Genomic DNA, 19,719 nt, shown 5'->3' on the forward strand with positions numbered 1-19,719 from the left:
TTGAAGGTAGTCAGTACCTCCCAGGATTTTGCTTTATAACTTTCATTCATACATATTTGTATCACAGGTTTCAGAATAACAGCCATGTTAGTCTGTATTCGCAAAAAGAAAAGGAGTACTTGTGGCACCTTAGAGACTAACCAATTTATTTGAGCATGAGCTTTCGTGAGCTACAGCTCACTTCATCGGATGCATGAAGTGAGCTGTAGCTCACGAAAGCTCATGCTCAAATAAATTGGTTAGTCTCTAAGGTGCCACAAGTACTCCTTTTCTATTTGTATCACAGTGCCCCATTGTGCTAGGCACTGTACAAACACAGAACAAAGACAGATCCTGCCTCAAAGACCTTTCTGATACCTTATCTGCGAAGGTATGTACTTTAGTTATTTTCTCAGTACCCAAGCACTCATCTTTTTACAGGTTTTCCTTCTCTTCTGCTGACAGACATGTCCCTCCAATAAAACTATATTATTATAGCTCACAATTTGTAACATGAACAAAGTTGTATTAACATGTTTTTTTTTTTAATGAAAACTTGTTTCAGAATCACTCCTAAGGTGGTAACTATTTTTTCATGTTCTCTGTCCTCAGTCTGTTTTAATTAAGTTCAAATATTACTTTATCTGAATATTTCTTTAAAGTATTGCTAAATTATTTCAGCAGTGCAGCTTTCTGTAAAGAATATATATCTGTATTGTCTACATTAGAAAATAATGGACATTAGTCCATGTGATCTGAAATGACTTTCAGTTTCGAAGAGATATCATATAATAATGTCAATAGATTATTTTAGTTTGAAGGATTAACCTCCACATATAGTATGGGCCAGATCCTCCCTTTGACCTGAATGGGCTTTGGCTTTCAATTGACTTAAATGGGCTTTGAATCAGACCTTCTATGAACTACATCTATGTATTTTACAATGCTTTTAGAATGTATTAATTAATTTTCACATTTCAGAAGCATAAACACTGATCTTTATTAAAAGTATTATAGTTGTTTTAATACAATGTGCAGTACGTAACATCTAATTTCACAATGCAATTGACACTAATCCAATCCTTCTTTACACAACCAAAACTCCCATAGTCCTCAACAAGGGGAATTTCTGGAGTGCAAGGAAGACTCATTCTGTGTGCGTTGTCTAATTTCTCTTCTAACTCACTTAAACATCATGATCTTTCATTCTTTCCTTCACTTGAATTGGGTATCTTATTCTGTTAGATGTAAAAACTACAGGCTATTGAAAAGGCTAGCAAACATGCCTGGTTAATTCACTATACAAACTATTTCCAAACAGTACAAATAAATTATATAACATTTTCTTCTAATTCTGTTATGCTAAACATTATTTAACTATTCTAATTGATCTATACTTTATCAAAAATTGATCTGACCACACCCACCTAAAACCACACTAATCTAAATTATGCTACTACGATAATTTACTTTACTTATATAAAAAAATAATCACAAACTAGCTGATCTGACTGTTGCAGCTGCACAATATTAGATCACCTGTAGCTTTGGCTCACTCGCTTTTTAGGCAGAATGAATAAAATCCACAATGCATCACTTTTAGAAAAGAAAATAACATTCTCTAGCATGACAAAGTTGCAAAAATCAAAACCCAATCCAAGGCATCATGCATCTAAAGGCACGTTTATATTCAGTAGAAAATGTCTCTGGCACATACTTGCAGTTACTTTTGATCTGGCTGAGAAGTAAAAGAGGGAAGAATAATATTCAGAATGGAGATGTATGGAGAAGGCTGGCATAATATTTTCCCGGCCCAGGCTTGCTTTATTTATTAATTCTCATATATAATTAAGCATTGTTTTTAGTGAAGTTACTATTGTAACTAACAACATTACAACTATAACAATAATGATAATCACTTTGAGAAAGACAGATAAAATGTATTCTGTAAGAATGAAATATAATTATTAACAGCAGCCGCCTTACATCTACACAGCTTCTTTCACTCTGCAGTCCAGAGCAGAATCTCTCTTTTATAGGGGTAATTATCTCTTTATAGTGAAATTGTACTGTACTGCTTCATACAGCTGCAGTAAATACATTGCACAGAGATACTTCATACTAATGATAATATCCAAAAGTCATTTAACAAAATGAAAACGGATAGTCCAATATGATGGATTGAACAAGCTAGTATATAAAATGCTAGTATAGGGAGATAACGATCCTTGAAGAAAACGGAGAATTTGAACCATGCAGGAGTTCAATGAAATCCAAATGAATAGCAGAATAATACCAAAATTATTTTGTAGGTGAGAGTATTCAAAACAAACACTTTTCAGACTATGGATCAAACTCTGCTGACATAACCGAATGGCTAGGCAGCAGTTCTGCAGAAAAGGACCTACAGGTTACAGTGGACGAGACGCTGGATATGAGTCAACAGTGTGTCCTTGTTGCAAAGAAGGCTAACGGCATTTTGGGATGTATACGTAGGGGCATTGCCAGCAGATCGAGGGACGTGATCGTGCCCCTCTATTCAAAATTGGTGAGGCCTCATCTGGAGTACTGAATTCTCAATTTTGGGCCCCACACTATAAGAAGGATGTGGAAAAATTGGAAAGCATCCAGCGGAGGGCAACAAAAATTATTAGGGGACTGCACCACATGATTTATGAGGAGAGGCTGAGGGAACTGGGATTGTTTAGTCTGCAGAAGAGAAGAGTGAGCAAGGATTCGATAGCTGCTTTCAACTACCTGAAAGGGGGTTCCAAAGAGGATGGATCTAGACTGTTCTCAGTGGTAGCTGATGACAGAACAAGGAGTAATGGTCTCAAGTTGCAGTGGGGGAGGTTTGGTTGGATACTAGGAAAAACTTTTTCACTAGGAGGGTGGTGGAGCACTGGAATGCGTTACCTAGGGAGGAGGCAGAATCTCCTTCCTTTGAGGTTTTTAAGATCAGGCTTGGCAAAGACCTGGCTAGGATAATTTAGTTGGGGATTGGTCCTGATTGGAGCAGGGGTTGGACTAGATGACCTCCTGAGGTCCCTTCCAACCCTGATATTCTATGATTCTATGAACTCTCTTGATAAGAGTGGAGTCAAGGAAGCAGGAAATTGTCTTTATATAGCTGAAGAAATGGACATAAGAATTCTAGTAACATGTAATGGCTATTTGCCACACTTCAAAGCCACAGTATGCTTCAAAAAGTTAAACAGCGTCATGCACTTGTACATTTTGGCATTTGTCATATGCAGTTCTATTGTGACTTATCTAAGCAGTTTCAAATGTAGGGATAACTGAACATACAGTAAAGCCTACCTGATTTTGTTTGTGGAACTTCTTTTTCTTGTCTGACAGCTTCGTGCTCTATACAAAAGCAGCAGCATGAAAAAGCTAAGTCAGTCATGCCTTTTTTTAAAGTAAGTAAGAGCCGCGTGCATGTTTTCTTCAAGAGTAAACATTTATCTTATATTGTGCATGCTGTTATTGTGGAAGAAAGCCAGATGACTTGCCTCTAGCAGTCTATTCATTATAAATTCTGCAGCAAAGTAGTAATAAGTAATATTGCATCTAGGTGTCAAGTCTCCCCATGATGCACATGTATAAGTTCTATTAATGTTACCAGGAGTTATGCATGTACATCAAGGGATGAAAAACCCTGCAAAATGGAGATTCAAAGCATATGCCGTAAAACCAACAAGGGGGTAATTTTTTAATAGTATAAATTCAGTACTTATGGATATAGTCTATCCTCAAATCAGTAGCACAGATCACAAATAGGTGGATCATTGAAGTATTTTGAGGACTAATACACATCACTGGGGATCAATGGGAACTCACCTTCCAAACAGTGGTTTGTATCAGCTCTGTAATTATTCTATTGAAAGTTCTGAATTCTCAAAAAAGGAAAGTACTGTGCAAATTTACCATCCTTTTACCAAGCATTTATGTTTGCAAGTCAGATACTTAAGCTGAACTCCAAAAGTTCAGAATACTTCCCAGTTAGGGTTGACAACTCTCCTGGTTTGGCAGGGAGTCTCCCAGAATCAGGCTCTATCTCCCAGAGGCTATTGAAGCCAAACCAGGAGATTTTAGGCACTAAAAGTCTGGCAGGGCTAAGGCAGGCTCCCCACCTGCCCTGGCCCCATGCCTCTCCCGGAAGTGGCCAGCACGTCCCTGCTGCCCTTGGGGAAGGCAGAGGGTCTCCACACACTGCCCTCGCTCTGAGCAGCACCTCTGCAGCTCCCATTGGCCAGGAACTGGGAGCTGCAAGGGCAGGCCCTGCCCCCCCCCAGGGGCCGCAAGGATGTGCCAGCTGCTTCCAGGAGTGGTGCGCTGGAAAGGGTAGAGTGTGGAGACCCATAGCCCACCACAGGGGCTGCAGAGACATGCTGGCCACTTCCGGGAGTGGTGCAGGGCTGGGCAGGCAGGGGCAGCCAGAGGTAAGCACCGCTTGACCAGAGCCGGCACCCAACCCCCGCCCCAGCCTGGAGCCCCCTCCTGCATCCACAGTCCCCCCGGGAGCCTACACCCCACACCCCTCCTGCACCCCAACCCCCCTGCCCAGCCCTGAGTCCCCTCCAGCACCCAAGCTCCCTCCCAGATCTTGCACCCCACACCCCCTCCTGCAGCCCAGCCCCCTGCTCCAGGCTCAGCCCAGAGCCCCCTCCCACACTCTGAACCCCTTGGCCCCAACTCAAAGTCTGCACCCACTCCCAAACCCCAACTCCCTGCCCCCACCCAGTGAAAGTGAGTGAGGGAGGGGGAGAGCAAGCAATGGAGGGAGGGGCGATGAGTGAGTGGGGCGGGGCCTCTGAGAAGGGTCAGAGTAGGGGTGAGGCAAGCGTGTTCGCGTTTGTGTGGTTAGACAGCTGGCAACCCTAATCCCAGAGCATATGAATAGACTATATGTCACTATGGAGAATAAAGGAGAAAAAGCCTCTTCAGCAGCAATTCATGTTTCCATTTTTTTGTTCACTTGCACGATAATTTCTATCAATTTGTAAGTTGCATGGCATTTTGAAGGCAAGAGAAGACTGAAGAAAAACACTCATTTAAGAACAGATGACTAGCATTGCATAATTTGTAGGAAATAAACACACCTGCCTAAATGAAAACTGCAGCAACCCTAAACTCTCACAGCATGGTAGTAGCTAGGCCAACGGCACGCAACTAGGGGCCAGAGCAATTTTTAGAGCAGGAGGATCAGGTGAGTGCTATGTTGGCCATTGTTTCCTTCTCTGATGCCCCCGACATTGTCAGAAAACAGTGAGTAGCAAGACATACTCAAAGGTGAACTGCAAAGCTAAAAAAAAATTAATGAATCCCAGAAATCAATGCTAAATGCCTCTGTCCCATCCCTGTTAAGATTACCAGGAATTCCATGATTAACTGTGATTCCACAGAATGATGCATTCTGGGAAATGCCTAGAAAACCAGGAAGTGCCAGGGACTTCACACAGGAGATGATGAATATAAACAATGAGCTAAAACTTAATTTTGTGCTGAATGACCCCTCCGTCCACATGCACAGGAAACTGAATGGGCTGTCAATTAGGAATGACAAACAAGTATGTTAAATCAAAGCAATAGCAGAGATTAGGATTGCTGGGATAGAGAGAATGTAGCTTTAAGCAAAAAACTAATAAGTTACCAATACGAAGTTTTTATTTGTTAAAAGTAAAATAGTCACACATCCAACTATATTAAAGGACTTATCCTTAGCAAGGTATATACTACATACTTGCTGGCTTTGACTTGACTATGGAGGATAAAAGAAGGTAAAAATGTCATATTTAAGGATAAAGAACAAAGAAATACATTGTAAACATTTTGCCTACTAACTTTGCTCCCTCCCTTTTGTATATTCCCTCCTCACTCATTCTTAGCTGAACCCTTTCACTCCCTTCACATGTAAAGATGCATAAGTAACGTGACTATGGGCCAGATTTACAAAGGTATTTTTTAAAAAAAAGGTTGAATTTAGTTGTAGAAAAGGCTGAAGATACACGGATGCTATGGTTTTCCTTCCCTAAGTTTTCTCATTTAACAGTACTTGTAGATATGATATGAGGGTCCCAATATTCCATATAAAAATACTGCAATACTGTATTTTGTATTTTCCCCAAAGCTATTAATACACTGATATAAAAGTTAAACTGTTTTGGACTTTACTGTGGAAATCTGCAGTAGTATATTTGTACACTGAATATCAAAACAATATTTTTACTAGATGTGCAGACCTATGTATCATCACTTTGTGTTGAAATACCATTGTTGTGCAAATTCCTAAACAGTGCAACATAAAGACAAACAATATAACTAACAATTGCTATTTAAAGAAGGGAACTCTTTTCAAATATGCACCATATCAATGGGTATCTAATTTGCAAAATAGGTCATGCACCAAATAAGAAGCATATTCAAAATAACACACAGGAATTATGCAATAAAAATATCCACAAAAGACTTTATGTTTGATAATTTATTATTATTATTTGTTTTGCTGTACCACCTAGAAGCCCCAATCATGGACAAGGACCCTAAAGAGCTTATAATCTAAATTACTGATATACTTGATCAACTCTGAGGTACATAGCATCTTCCTAAAGAAGTATGTTCATGGGGATTGTCTGGATCTAAATGCCACCAGTTACAGATTTCAAAATTATTCTGAGTAATAACTGCAATGTAAATTTAGTACATAAGTGTGAATTCTGAACAGGATTGAAAAAAGCATAAATCTAGAAAGGAGGACACCTCCCTTACCTGATTTTTCAGTGGGAACTGTCTTTTCTTGTTTGATTATTTCCTCTGCATTAAGAAAAAAGTATAAAAGATAGAAATTCATGCGATGTTAGCACAGGGGTATAACTAGCAATATATTTATAAATTCAGCATATTTTACATAAGCCACCATGACTTTTTGCATCACTTTTATTATAGAACTGTAAAATATGTATTCTGACTGCCTGCTGAGATATTTTATGGCAGGACAAATTATTAGGCCCCAAGCTTTAGCAATGGGAAAACAATAACACTCTTGATAGTGTCTTCCAATTAGCACTCAAAATGAAATTGTTTTTCCACTTAGCCAGTGATAGCAATTTTGGGAACACCCCTCCCAAATCTGTGCTGAGCATTTGCTTCCAAAGAACTAAATTCTCAGTGCTCTGGGCACGTTCATCCCTAGCATTGGCTTGCCAAATCCTCTTTGTTGCATCAGTTTCTTTTTGGATAGCCCTGAGAGGCCACAAAGAAGTGAGTGAGATTTGCCCCTAAATGTACACAATAAAATAACTGGCTTATTTCAAAGGGAATTAACACTGATGGAATAAAATCTAGCTCTGAAAAACACCTTTATTGTATACTGAAAACAAAGAAGATACAGAACTGAATGGTGAAACTTTTCAGCTGTCACAAAGTAGTTGGTAATTTCTGTTCATTTACATGCAATTTAGTTTTTATTACTGAACTATATTTTCTTCCCTTGCAATGTGACTGTCAGGTGAATATGAACGCTGTGCACTGAAACTGACTCAGCTGCATCTCACAGCTACCTTTGAAACTGACAGGTCCATTTGGGCACAATGAAGCAGCAGCTATTTTAGATAAAGCAGCTCTTTTTAACATCTCAGCTAAATTTTAAAATGTGAACATTTTAACTCCAGTGCATTTCCATTCATCTAGGGTTTGTATATTAACAGTTTCATATACCAATACAGTAGGGAAAGGTCTAGATGACTTTAAAGTTGGACTATACCATCCAAATGGATGAGTGATGGGTGAACCTCAAAAGGTTTGGAGTTTCCATTTGCTTTGGATAAGCACCAAAGTCTCAGTGCTTATGTGAGTCTTAAACTGAATGGTTTTTGCTTTCCCTAGTTATGATGGAAGTCTCACAAGAACATTTTCTCCATGAATCTTTCACTATATCCTGCCTCTTCAAGTAAGAATACAGGGAGGACAGCTCTTTTAATACATTTGTATGTTGGGATATTCTGAGGTTAGCGCAGCATTCGATTATAGTAAGACTATGGCTGTGACAGTGCTGTGTATTCAAGTGCTTTTGCAAGATGTGCAATGAAGTTAATTTAAGGCAAACGGCACAAATACACAAATTTCCAGCTTTCTCTCCTGATACAGGAGAGCAGAACACCATGTCTGAACCCTGTATGGCATATTGACATCAAATAGTTCAGCTGAATTAAGCTTTCATTAAGACAGTCACTGAATTAAGACAGTCAAGTGAAATAAAACCTTAGTTTAAACTATTCTCGTAAGAACAACCATTATTATTTGTATTACTGTAGTGCCTAGGAGACCCAGTCATGCACAAGGACCCCATTGTGCTAGGCACTGTACAAACAGAACAAAAGAACAGTCCTTGCCCCAAATAGTTTACACTCTAAGTATAAGACAAGAGACAACCGATATAGATAAACAAGCAAACAAAGAGACAACAGACAAATCTTTGTGTAGGTTTGAACATGATTTGTTAAGAGTGAGGACCCCTCTCCTATAGTCACCCACCTACCAGATGCCCTTAACCTAGTCTTCCTCAGCTTATGGATCTGCTCATACTCCTGGTGGCAGACCTCCCTGTTATGGATGCAGCCCTCCTTCTCACGTCCAGTCAGATCTTCAAAGGTGGCTGGATAACCCTTTTACCTGCATCTCTAAGCATTGAGTGAAACCAGGTAGGAAGATAGAGGGACTGGTTTAGGGAAGTCTTTGAATATCTGGGTGCTTACCTAAGCCCAATACATCCCCCAAACTTTTGAGTAGAGGTGGTTGGAAAAACTTTGATGGAACCATTTTCTGTCAGGGTATCTAATACCATTGAAATCAAAACACTTCATGAAGTCATGCTGAGTTAGTAAAAATTCCATTTTGGGGAAATAGTTCTGAATTCCAAAGTGTCCCGTTTTAACATTTTTGGAATGAAACATTTTGATTTTTCATTCTGAAATTACTTTTTTCCCCATTTTTTAAATGCGAAAAAAAGTTACAAATTGATTCTTGTATGTTTCCCCTGATTTCAACAGCTTTACACCAGGGATGAATTTGGTTCTCTTGCTTTGGCTGGTCACAACTATATCTGAACTTAATTTTTTCCCTTTTTGGGTCAATATGTTTTTGTACATCTGTTGATTTCTCAGTCTTGTAATACCTCGGAATTTGGTGGCATGAATGATAAGAATTACATTATGAAGCTGCTGTAAATCAAAGTGAAGAAAGAGGCCACTCCCCTTGAGAGGTTTCTTATCATTCAGTCTGCAAGAGCACTCACTGCTCACAGGCCTGCTGATGGGGGAAGGGGGCAAAGTGGGTAATTGCCCAGGCCCCGGGCTATTTAAAAGGGTCCAGGGGCCCCTGGCCGCCGCCAGCAGGAGCCCCAGCCACTTTTAAATAGCCCGGGCAGGCCACAGGGCTCCTAGGTGTGTGTGTGGGGTGGCGACAGCTCCGGGCCTCTTGCTTTCAGGGGCCCCATGGGCTGGCACAATTGGCCAGCGTGGTCGGTCCTGGAAATGACAGATTCATCACTTCTGCCCTGGGCCCTGCAGCCCTCTAGGGATGACCCTGGGGCCCGGAATTGTTGTCATTGGGCCTGACTGGCACACAGCAGGAAGAAGAACAACTGATGTTTTCAAATAAGTACTTCCAGTCAGCAGCAAACAAACTGCCATACTTCTCCAACGCAACCATGAATCACCCGAGAAAAGATCTCTTATACAAAAACAAATTCAACAATCCATTGTTCTCATTAAGGGTTTAAATTCCAGGGGCTCTAGCCTAGTTTGTAGTTGTGCAAGCTTCTGACCACCCCAACAAAACTTTGCAACTAGATGGTTGCATTGGCTGTGTGATATTCAAGAACCATCGCATTCAGAAATTGAACTACATCTGGAGGAGATATGGCTAACCATTAAGTCAGTGCTGATTTCACTGTGCTCACAGGATAAGTATTCGTGCTGACTGGATGTGTTACATGCAACTGAGCAGCCAAGAAAAAGCCTCCCACCCTCCATCAGTGTGCGGTGGACTGGAACTGGATGGTTTTCATTGCCAAGGGCAGGAGACTGCCTCAGCAGAGGCCACTTATGCTGACATGCTAATTCAACTATCCCATGAGCTGCTGCTCTCTTCGTAGGCTTGACTCAGCTGAGGATCTATGCTGGAGTCCAACCATATAGACCCAGATGGAGGCCCATACAGGTGAAAATTCTGCCAAAGGGGAAGGTTGCAACAGTGGAATGTGGCAGCAACCACCTCACTGCTAGGAGACCTGCAAGGGTCAGAACTACTTACCAAGTGGGTGGCTGGTTAAGTCAAAGAGAAAATCTTAAAGCTGCCCATCCATGAGAGGATGGTGGTACCATTGCATACCCTCTCTTGGGATAAATCCTCCCATAGGATTCAGGACCAGACTGAGGAGGAAAAGGTATTTTATACCTCCTTCAACCAGCTTCACTAAATGTGGCCCATAGTCTCCAGTATCAGTAAACAAATAATGGACAATGAGGTAAAAAAACAGATTCTGGATGTTCAAAGACTGGGATGAGGAACATTGCCTGCCGGCCCCTCCCCGCAAGAAGGCAGCAATAGAAGATCTCTAAATATCACCAGTTGCTCTACGCAGTAGAATCTTGCAGGGAGATCCTACTCATATCTATGATATTCTACATCTACTAGCACGCTCCACTGTTATACAAGGGAGATGGGGAAAGTAACATACAAAGAATGAGGATTCCCAATGAAACTGTCACAACCACAACAAAAATGTTTGTTCAGACAAATAGGTGAGAAAGAAAAACCTGTCTGCCTGATGCTGAAGGAACGCATGTTTGTAAGAAGTATATTAGTGAGCTGATTCAAGAAGAGTTTGTTTTTATGCAAAGCTAGTCCCCATGATAACAGCAGCGCTGTCAAACAAGATCAATGAGACTCAAATATCTGCTGTTTCAGGGCCTATTGCATACAATAAGGCTATTCAGCAGCAGCTTAAACTGAGCACCAAATAGCTGAGTTTTCTATCAAACAATCATCTTACCATGGGTTTCTCCTATTGGGCCAGACCGTGAATCCCCTTGCTGTCTCAGTGGGAATATTCATGCAAGTAGCTGCAGCCCAGTGAGAGGAAAGGGATTCACAATCTGGCCCACGATGGTCCTCACAATGAGTGAAATTCACAAATCACCCAGTGCACAGGATCAACACAAGGCCTACTAAGCCCTGAACTCCTCGTCGGTAAGTGATTCATAGACTGTATGCTGGTGCTCTCTCTTTTGGACTTTGACCATTTTAGGTAACAACTGATTGTGTTAGGGAAAAGCTTAGATGGGGGGATTCCAAATATTTACCTTGGCTCATTGAGGGCCAGGTTATAAACACCTTACTCCCACTGGTGAGGAGAGTCCCATAAATTGTTCCACTGAAGCCAATGGGACTACTTGTGTGAACAACAGCTCACCATCATTAAAAAGATATTCACAATCTGGCCCTGTGGGAAATAAATTTTCTGCTCCCCTGAAGCAAAACAAACCCCTTCCCTGAACCAGCAGTACCCTCCCCCCAATTCTGTATAGCACATAAAACCTATTAGAACAGGGCCTTTACATGAACCTTGAAACTGAACACAAAAGACTACCTGGTTTGGCATGGGAAACAGCTTTTTCTTGTTTAATAGATTCATGCTCTGCAAATAAGAAGAACCACAGGATAGAGATTACACATTAGCCTAGATTACGGTATTTCAATTTAAAACTGAAATGCTCCTTCCAAGAACAAACCAGTCCAAAATCAGATGAAAATGTGTAACTGTTGGTGCCATAATTGCCATGCTAGATTCTGACCTCAGTTACACCAGTATAAATCTAGAAGAACTCCTTAGCCTTCCATCTCACTCATTTCCTACACTTATAACCCTTCTCCGACAAGGAACATGTGAAGATGCCTTCCTCATTCAAATGTAACTTTCTCAATTGATATAATACTTACTGTGTTCATGAGGTTTCACTACTGTCACTAGAAAAAAAAGAGAAAGAAAAGTATATTTTTAATATGTATGTCACTACAGTGTATGTTTTAGTGAGTTTGTTCTATTTGGGTCAATAACACAGAGCTTTGATAATGTATAAAACAGCCAGCACACTGTGTACAAATACCATGTACATTTGCAAAATCAGAAAAGGAGAGCACTGTCATAACCGAATAGCTCCTGACAACTCATTTTAGGCCAAATATGAAGTGATGTGTAAGACAGTCTAAATTAGGCTCCTGTAAAATTCCCTTAGAACTAATTACACCCACTCTAGCAGCTCATGAACAATTCTAAATTGGTGGCAATTTAGAACTGGGCAAAAATTTTCGCACAAACCTTTCTTTGGGGGGAAGGGAGGAGGAAATGCAGATTTGTCAAAACCAAAACATTTCATGAATTCACATCAATTTTGCCTGATTGTTTCAGTTGAACAAAACCAAAAACAAACTTCTGAAAAAAATCAAAATGTTTTGACTCAGGATTTTCCAAAATGGATAATTTCAGGGTTTTTAAAATTTTGAAATGACTTTTCATTTTGAAATGTCCTTTCATTTGGTTAAAAAAAAAACCAACCAAAAACATTTTAAAGTGTTCAAAATCTAAACAAAAAAATGTCAACTCTTTGATTTGCCAAACATTTCAAAATTATTTGTTTTTGATTCAACTCAAAAACTTTTTTTTTTCCCCGGAATTGCCAAAGAATCCAAAAATCCATTATTCACCCAGCTCTATGCCAATTACACTGCTTGCTAGCTATTGGGGTGTGGGGGTGGGGGTGGGGGAGTAAATTTCATTCCACAAAGGGGTGTAGCAGTGGCTTCATTCTGCCTCCATCGGTTCACTCCCCATCACTAAACTGCAAAAATGTTTCCCTGAGTGCTGTATTACCCCAGTTCATTGGAGAACAAGGTCATAGGGTTATCAGATGTCTGCATATGGTTCAAGAGAGCAGTTGGAAAGGTTGCTGGCGAATACGTTGGTCCACACATCACATCCTAATGGGGACATAGTCTACCATGTAAGGTTTTAGCTTCCCCACTGGTTAGGCTATATGCTGCAATGCCCAGCAACAAGTAGGCAGGGGGAAAACAGTGCTCCTCTTAAGTAGGCCAGCAAAGCAAGCTGCAGAGCAAGTCCTAACCAGGAGTCGAATGTAACATGTGATCTTAGCTGGTGTAAATGGAGCTACTTCAATTTATACCAACTGAGGACTTGGCCCCTTATGATTCGCAGGATACCAGGCAGCACTCAGCATAGTTTTTGCACATGGTGGGAGAAATACATGTTTTCAGTGTGAAAAATTCTCTGCAGTTCTTTTTCACTCTCAGAGTGAAATACTAAAAGAAATCCAAGATTGCTGGGCTTATTTCACAGTGAAGCAGAAATGTGTCTTCCTTCACAGAGCAGCTATGCTACAATCACCCATTCCCCACTTGTGCCTGCTGTTGTTACCCTGGATTAAAAGAGACAGCAACAGGAGCCAATACTCAGATCACAACAGAAATAATGGAGCATTTTGTGCTAAGAGGGAACGTAGGATAAGAACTCTAAGTGGTGGCAAGCATGGAATGAGCAATGTGAAGGAACTTAACATGGTGACAGAAGATATCAGTACTCCTACAGCCCCATTTGTCATGGCTGTGGAATTCACATACCAAAACATTTGGCCCCCGCAGTGTTAAGCTACAGTCTTTTTACAACAATCTTTGAAGATGCTTGCTGCACATCTCTTATTCTAGGGGTTCTCAGACTTTTGTACTGGTGACCCCTTTCACACAGCAAGCCTCTGAGTGTGACCCCCCCCCCTTATACATTAAAAACACTTTTTAATATATTTAACACCTTTATAAATGCTGGAGGCAAAGCAGGGTTTGGAGTGGAGCCTGACAGCTCATGACCCAGCCATGTAATAACCTCACGACCCCTTCAGGGGTCCCAACCCCCTGTTTGAGAACCCCTGTCTTATTCTGTTATGTACATTAGCAACATACTTGGTAGTTTGGCCTCAACTTTTTTGCCTAAAAATACAAAAAAAATCCATTTTCAGTACAAAATAAGCTTTTGATAAATTCTACTGTATTAGATGACACATTTGAACTCTGAAGGTGGAACTCAGACTGTATGATGCAAAAAACCCTAAACTAACAAAAAACAAAATTCCTTTTCAGCTATGAATTTTAACTGAGCAAATTAAATTCAGAGCAAGTGTCAGTTTAGAATATTAATTTATGGAGCTGAAATAATGACTGGTGCAACCATAACAAGATAGCATTTATAACACTAAGTTCTATAATTAACAAATAATAATAAATTGTTACAGCTAGGCAAATAAAACACAAATACTGATTTAAGAACTCTTGAAATTCATCAAATAATTTGATGGACATTATTTGATCATGTCTATAATCTCAAAAATAACGGTTTATTATAGCACAGTCTATCCAAGGTTCTCAAATTATCTTCAGACATTAAGAATTCAGCCTTAACAGTCCTGTGAAGAAAATATTATTTCCATTTTACATGATGGAGGATGGAGCTAGGCTGTGCTCAGTGGTGGCAGATGACAGAACAAGAAGCAATGGTTTCAAGTTGCAGTGGGCGAGGTCTAGGTTGGATATTAGGAAAAACTATTTCACTAGGAGGGTGGTGAAGCACTGCAATGGGTTACCTAGGAAGGTAGTGGAATCTCCATCCTTAGAGGTTTTTAAGGCCCGGCTTGACAAAGCCCTGGCTGGGATGATTTAGTTGGTGTTGGTCCTGCTTTGAGCAGGGGGTTGGACTAGATGACCTCCTGAGATCTCTTCCAACCCTAATCTTCTATGATTCTATGTGGAAAAACTGTGACACAGAGAGGTTAAGTGACTTGCCTTAATTCATATAGGACTTGCATGTCATGATCAGGAATAGGACTTGCGTCTCCTGAGTGAGGTAGGTAACTGTGTCCTTTTCCACATTTGACTGATGGAAAAAGGCAATGACACTTACCCAAAGCCAGAGGGAGCCAGTGCCAGAATGGAAGCTGAATTTTTAAATTCCCGATTCCCAGACTTATGCTTTAACCTTTGGATCATGCCTTTCTCTAATCAAATACACCAAATAATAATTAGATTGGTCAGGAATTTTCCATCTGAATGTTATTTGACAGAAAATGCAGTTTCTGCAAAAATGATATTTTACACAAGAAAATTCTGATTTTGCTGAAGTGTTTCAATTTTCTGTTGGGAAAAATCAAAACAAAATATTCAGTTTTGGGTCAAGTTTACCTGACTCAAAACAATTTACCTGACTCAAAACTTAATCAAAATGACATGGGTCAGCTGGACATTAGCCCGTCTCTGCCAAAGCTGCCATGGTGTCTCAAGGAAGTTGTAATTCAGATGCCCCACACTGACATTCTCCTTTATAGGCCATCCTCTTTGGCCAGACTATACCTCCCATGATGCACTGTAGTTTTCCCTCTGGCTGAACTGCCATTGTGCATCATAGGAGTCTCATGGCCAAGGTGCATCATGGGAGATGTAGTCCAACTGTGCAACCTGGCCTACAGCAAGGCCTGGGGGCAATGAAGCAACTGTACTACACTCATGATGCACTTTAACAGCTCAGGTGGTCACTGATTAATGTCAAACCAAACTGAAATGAAGCATTTTGACATCTCTGAATTGAAAATTTTCAGAACTTTCCATTCCATTCAGAACATTTATATTTTGACTTTTCCTCCTGATTTTGGATTGCGGCAGATTATACCTCTCTAGTGACCCCTTAGGGAAAGGCTGGGCACGGAGTCTCAGAGTCTAGGCCACAATCCTCCAACTGTGCTGTTCAGGCCATCTGCCCTTTGCAGGGTGAAGTTAAATCAGTCCAAACAAAAAAGTCAGTATGCTTCTGCAGACCACAAAATTAATCTTGGTACCAGACTTGGCAGTTTCATCTGTTACTATTTTTACATTGACTTCAAATTATGTTTGAATCTTGCCTGCTCTTCTGAATGCCAGAAGGGTATTAATTATATACCGCATATTCCTGTAAATTAGCTTCAGATAAGGATCGAGAAGAAAAATCCTTCAGTTTATTGAACCATAAATTGGTAAGGCTGAAAGCAGAACATGCTTACTGATTATTGTCATCTAGATGGAAAACTTGACATGTTGTTTACTATTCAGATAGCAAACATATTTTTGTGTTTGTGTGTGACCGAGTGAGAATGTGAACATGCATTATAAAAAAGAATTCATTAGTAAGTGAAATGGATGTAATTCTAGAACCATTTATTGTACTAAGTGATAACAAAATAATACGGATGTTTTATAGCTAGAGAAATTTATTCTTTGACTGCCCAGTTAAATGCATATTATAAACAAAGAAGTTACCCAACAAAGACTCCTGCTGACTTTACTGGGATTTGGATTGGACCCTAAACTCACACTACCCTGACATTTATCTGTAACTACATTACAAGTAAAGGGCCAAAAGGGAAACTGAGATCAACAGAAGTCTCTTTGTGATATCCAAAGGCAGAACTTGTTCCCTTGAATTTGCACCTCAGACCTCGACGCACAAAAGAACCAAATTCTGAGACCCTTACACATGTTATGTAGCACTTACTCCACAAGAAGTCCTGTTGACTTCAGTGGGGCTACTTAGAGAGTAAGGTACTATTCAGCATGAGTAAGAATGTCAGAAGCATCCTCAAGTGTTTAAATAGATTCTCTCTTTAAAATGTGACCGAAACTTTAAAACAAGAAATGAAGACATACCTTCAGCATCAGGATGAAGGACTACTTTAGCATCTTTCACCTTTTTGGCTTCTAAAATCACTGTAAATGAATAAATAATATCAAGATGCAATACAAAAATAAATCCTTCTCCAAATAAAATGTGATGTTTGAGACTATGCAGAATCCCAAAACAAAGTGAGAAAAGTAAAAAGACGTAGAGTTTTTAATGCCTTTCTCTCTCTGATGTCCCTATTAGTAAAACATTTAAGCATTTGCTCAAATCCATCCCTCTCCACAAAAGCACATGAGCGCATGCCTAAAGTTAATCATGTGATCAAGTCTAAGTGCCTTGAAAGGAATTTAAGAACCTACTTAAATGCTTTCTTGAATTAGGGTATTAAAGCTTCTCTCCCATATTAATGTGATTTGTTCCTTTTAAAATTTCCAAGGAACATACTTCAGGGAGCAGTATGAGTTAACATGTGTCATATGATTCTGCTTAATAGTCAGTACAGTTTTAATTTAAGGTTCAATGAAACAGCTTTATCCTTGTTGGTACAAGGTGCTTCAGATTGTGAAATACATGTGTTATCAACAAACCGGCAGGAAAATGAGATTAATTATATTTGGACAGTTTCAATATATCTCAGACTAAATAGATTTGAAAAAAAGCTTTAGAATGGAATTCATCAGGATTTATCACCTTATCCTAGACCAGTTTATCCACTCTTGTAAAGTTATTGCCTACTGATTCAAGGGGGCAGCACAATGTGCCATTTTCCCTCTGTTTTCAACATTAATGGATCTGATCCATCAAAATAAATTGTTCTCTTCTGAGCCCTGGCAGGCCTTAGGAAAGTAGATGCCAGTTAAGCAGCAGGAAGACTGATTCTGCAGAAAGGCCTGCCTGTCACGCATGCAGCTAAATTATAACCCACAAAGTAGATCAAAAGCAGCAGGTTGATTGGAAAGAGAAGAAGTTGTGCCCTCCTTGCCCTGCTCTTCACTGTACTAGTTAAGATTGCTCCAATAGCCCTTGGGCAATAGTAACTCAACTGAAGGGATATAGGTAAGAGGGAAAGAGAGTGGTGGTTGGTATGCTAGACAAAAGAAAACCTGTGGACGGAATTTAAAAAAGCAAGATTACCCATTAAAACAGCTCTCCTTAACATAGAATGGCCTTTCAACCTTCCTTACAACTCCTATCTATCTTAGGTACTAATATGGTTCCCATTAATACAGTATCTCAACACTTCACAGTTTTCAAGGTAATTATCTTCACAGCATCCCTGTGAGTGAAGGAAATATTTATCTTGTATTAAAATGGGGAATGCAGGCACATGCCTAAAGTCACACAGAGTCTGTGGTGAAGCAGGAAATTGAGCATAGGTCTCCCAAGTCCCTGGCTAGCCTTGTAATCACAAGACCATCCCTCCTCTTACTTCCTGTTTATTCTGGTAGGCCTGTGCACAGCTAGAAAGCTCCATGGAGGAGAATTTCACCACTGTTCTGATTAACCACGATGACGTGGTGCCGTGATGAAGGCAAATCTCCTTAAAGAAGCTCTGCTTTACCATTATAATTAATAATTGGCCAATGCTATTAGGTTCTACAGGGCATTAAACTACAGTAAACCAATCCTTATACTTTAGCTCTCCAACAAAAAACAGAGTGCTCAAATGAAAGCCATAGTTTTTTCTATCCTACAGATAGAGTAGAGAAGCAGCAAAGCCAATTCTGATATATTTGACTCCATATAATTTCTATTTCTGTGCCATCTCCATTTGGATTCCCTTATAGATACACTCCAAACCTTAGTTTCTTGGTGGGGGTTAAGCTGTATTCTCAAGTTTTAGCTCAGGAGCACTTTGTAACACAGAAATATGAAGGAAAACAGAAACTTTCTGCTACTTCTTGGTATGAGTGTAACAATAGGGGTAGAGAAGAGGTATAGGCTACTTAGAGATATTTTATGAGAGGACCCACTTCAGCTTGAATCTGAGCTGCATGCCTGTGGGGAACGGAAATAATGGTCCAAATCTTCCCTATTTCCTACACTCAAGTTTGTCAGATGAACAATAGAAGTGCACTGGGAAATGCAGATCTTCTTGAAACAGAGTAATTTCATACAAAGGTATTAAAAGTTAATGGCTTTAAAGTACTGTAAGTCTCAAACTCCCAGGAGGACAAATCTTCCATAGAGGGAACTGGAGAGAATGAAATTACAGCTAAAGGCCGATTTTTTTGTGCACTGTATTCGCAACTTAGGCACATGTGTTGAAATGCCTGAAGAACACTCTTTCAATGCAATTATTAAAGCCTGACCTTTAGATGCAATTTTCCTGATGTTATATAACAGGAAACATACAACCCATATAGAACATACCTAAAGTATACTAAAAACAGTTTTCAGGGAAATCATGGTAAATCATTGGGGTCAAAGGCATCATTCTTCTACAGGGTGCCCATGCATCTGTGCAAGCATTGTTATTGTTTAGAGATGAGCTCAGACCAAACCCCCAAAATGAAATATATATTTCAAGGCACATTTCACAGCTGACAGTTATCTCTATAATGCACCAAATCAAAATCTGACACCCAAGCCCCATGGAAAAAGTTTAGATCTGGTTCTGAACTTCACTGTTCAGACCCTTCTCTATTACTGACTAATTAATTTCAATTAAGTGTAAAAAACCCCACCTTTGTGCATATGCTTCAATAGGCAATTTAATTAATGTGGAATAGAGGCTTTTAAAATGTGGAGAACGCATACATTTATGGAAGGTAAGAACATACTGATGGACTTCAGGGGAAAAATATGTGCATATGATATTACTTGAAACACTGACATTTAATTAACTTTTGACAACGCTCCTGGGATTTTTTTCCATAGTGCTAGTCAAATTAATTGTGAGGTAAGATACAGGGATAATGACTGGTCTGTAACTCCACTAACTAATTTTTTCAGCATTAGTT

General features: G+C 39.8%; 1 protein-coding gene across 25 annotated transcripts in view; it reads right to left on the reverse strand.

Moving 5' to 3' along the window:
* The window catches only part of TRDN (triadin), a 303,373-nt gene that overhangs the window by 27,135 nt on the left and 256,519 nt on the right, over window positions 1-19,719 (reverse strand). For 10 of the 25 annotated variants that reach the window (XM_074948360.1, XM_074948348.1, XM_074948350.1 and 7 more), the window contains 8 exons: window positions 16,783-16,842; window positions 14,017-14,043; window positions 11,983-12,009; window positions 11,633-11,680; window positions 6,751-6,795; window positions 5,726-5,743; window positions 3,301-3,348; window positions 1,697-1,717 (listed from right to left, as the gene is read on the reverse strand). In XM_074948360.1, the coding sequence (XP_074804461.1) occupies window positions 1,697-1,717; window positions 3,301-3,348; window positions 5,726-5,743; window positions 6,751-6,795; window positions 11,633-11,680; window positions 11,983-12,009; window positions 14,017-14,043; window positions 16,783-16,842 (294 nt within the window). The remainder of the gene's footprint in view (window positions 1-1,696; window positions 1,718-3,300; window positions 3,349-5,725; window positions 5,744-6,750; window positions 6,796-11,632; window positions 11,681-11,982; window positions 12,010-14,016; window positions 14,044-16,782; window positions 16,843-19,719) is intronic. The other 15 variants (XM_074948354.1, XM_074948338.1, XM_074948342.1 and 12 more) reach the window with 10 other exon arrangements.

This window comes from Natator depressus, chromosome 3 (assembly GCF_965152275.1).
Source record: "Natator depressus isolate rNatDep1 chromosome 3, rNatDep2.hap1, whole genome shotgun sequence".
NCBI classification, from domain to species: Eukaryota; Metazoa; Chordata; order Testudines; family Cheloniidae; genus Natator; species Natator depressus.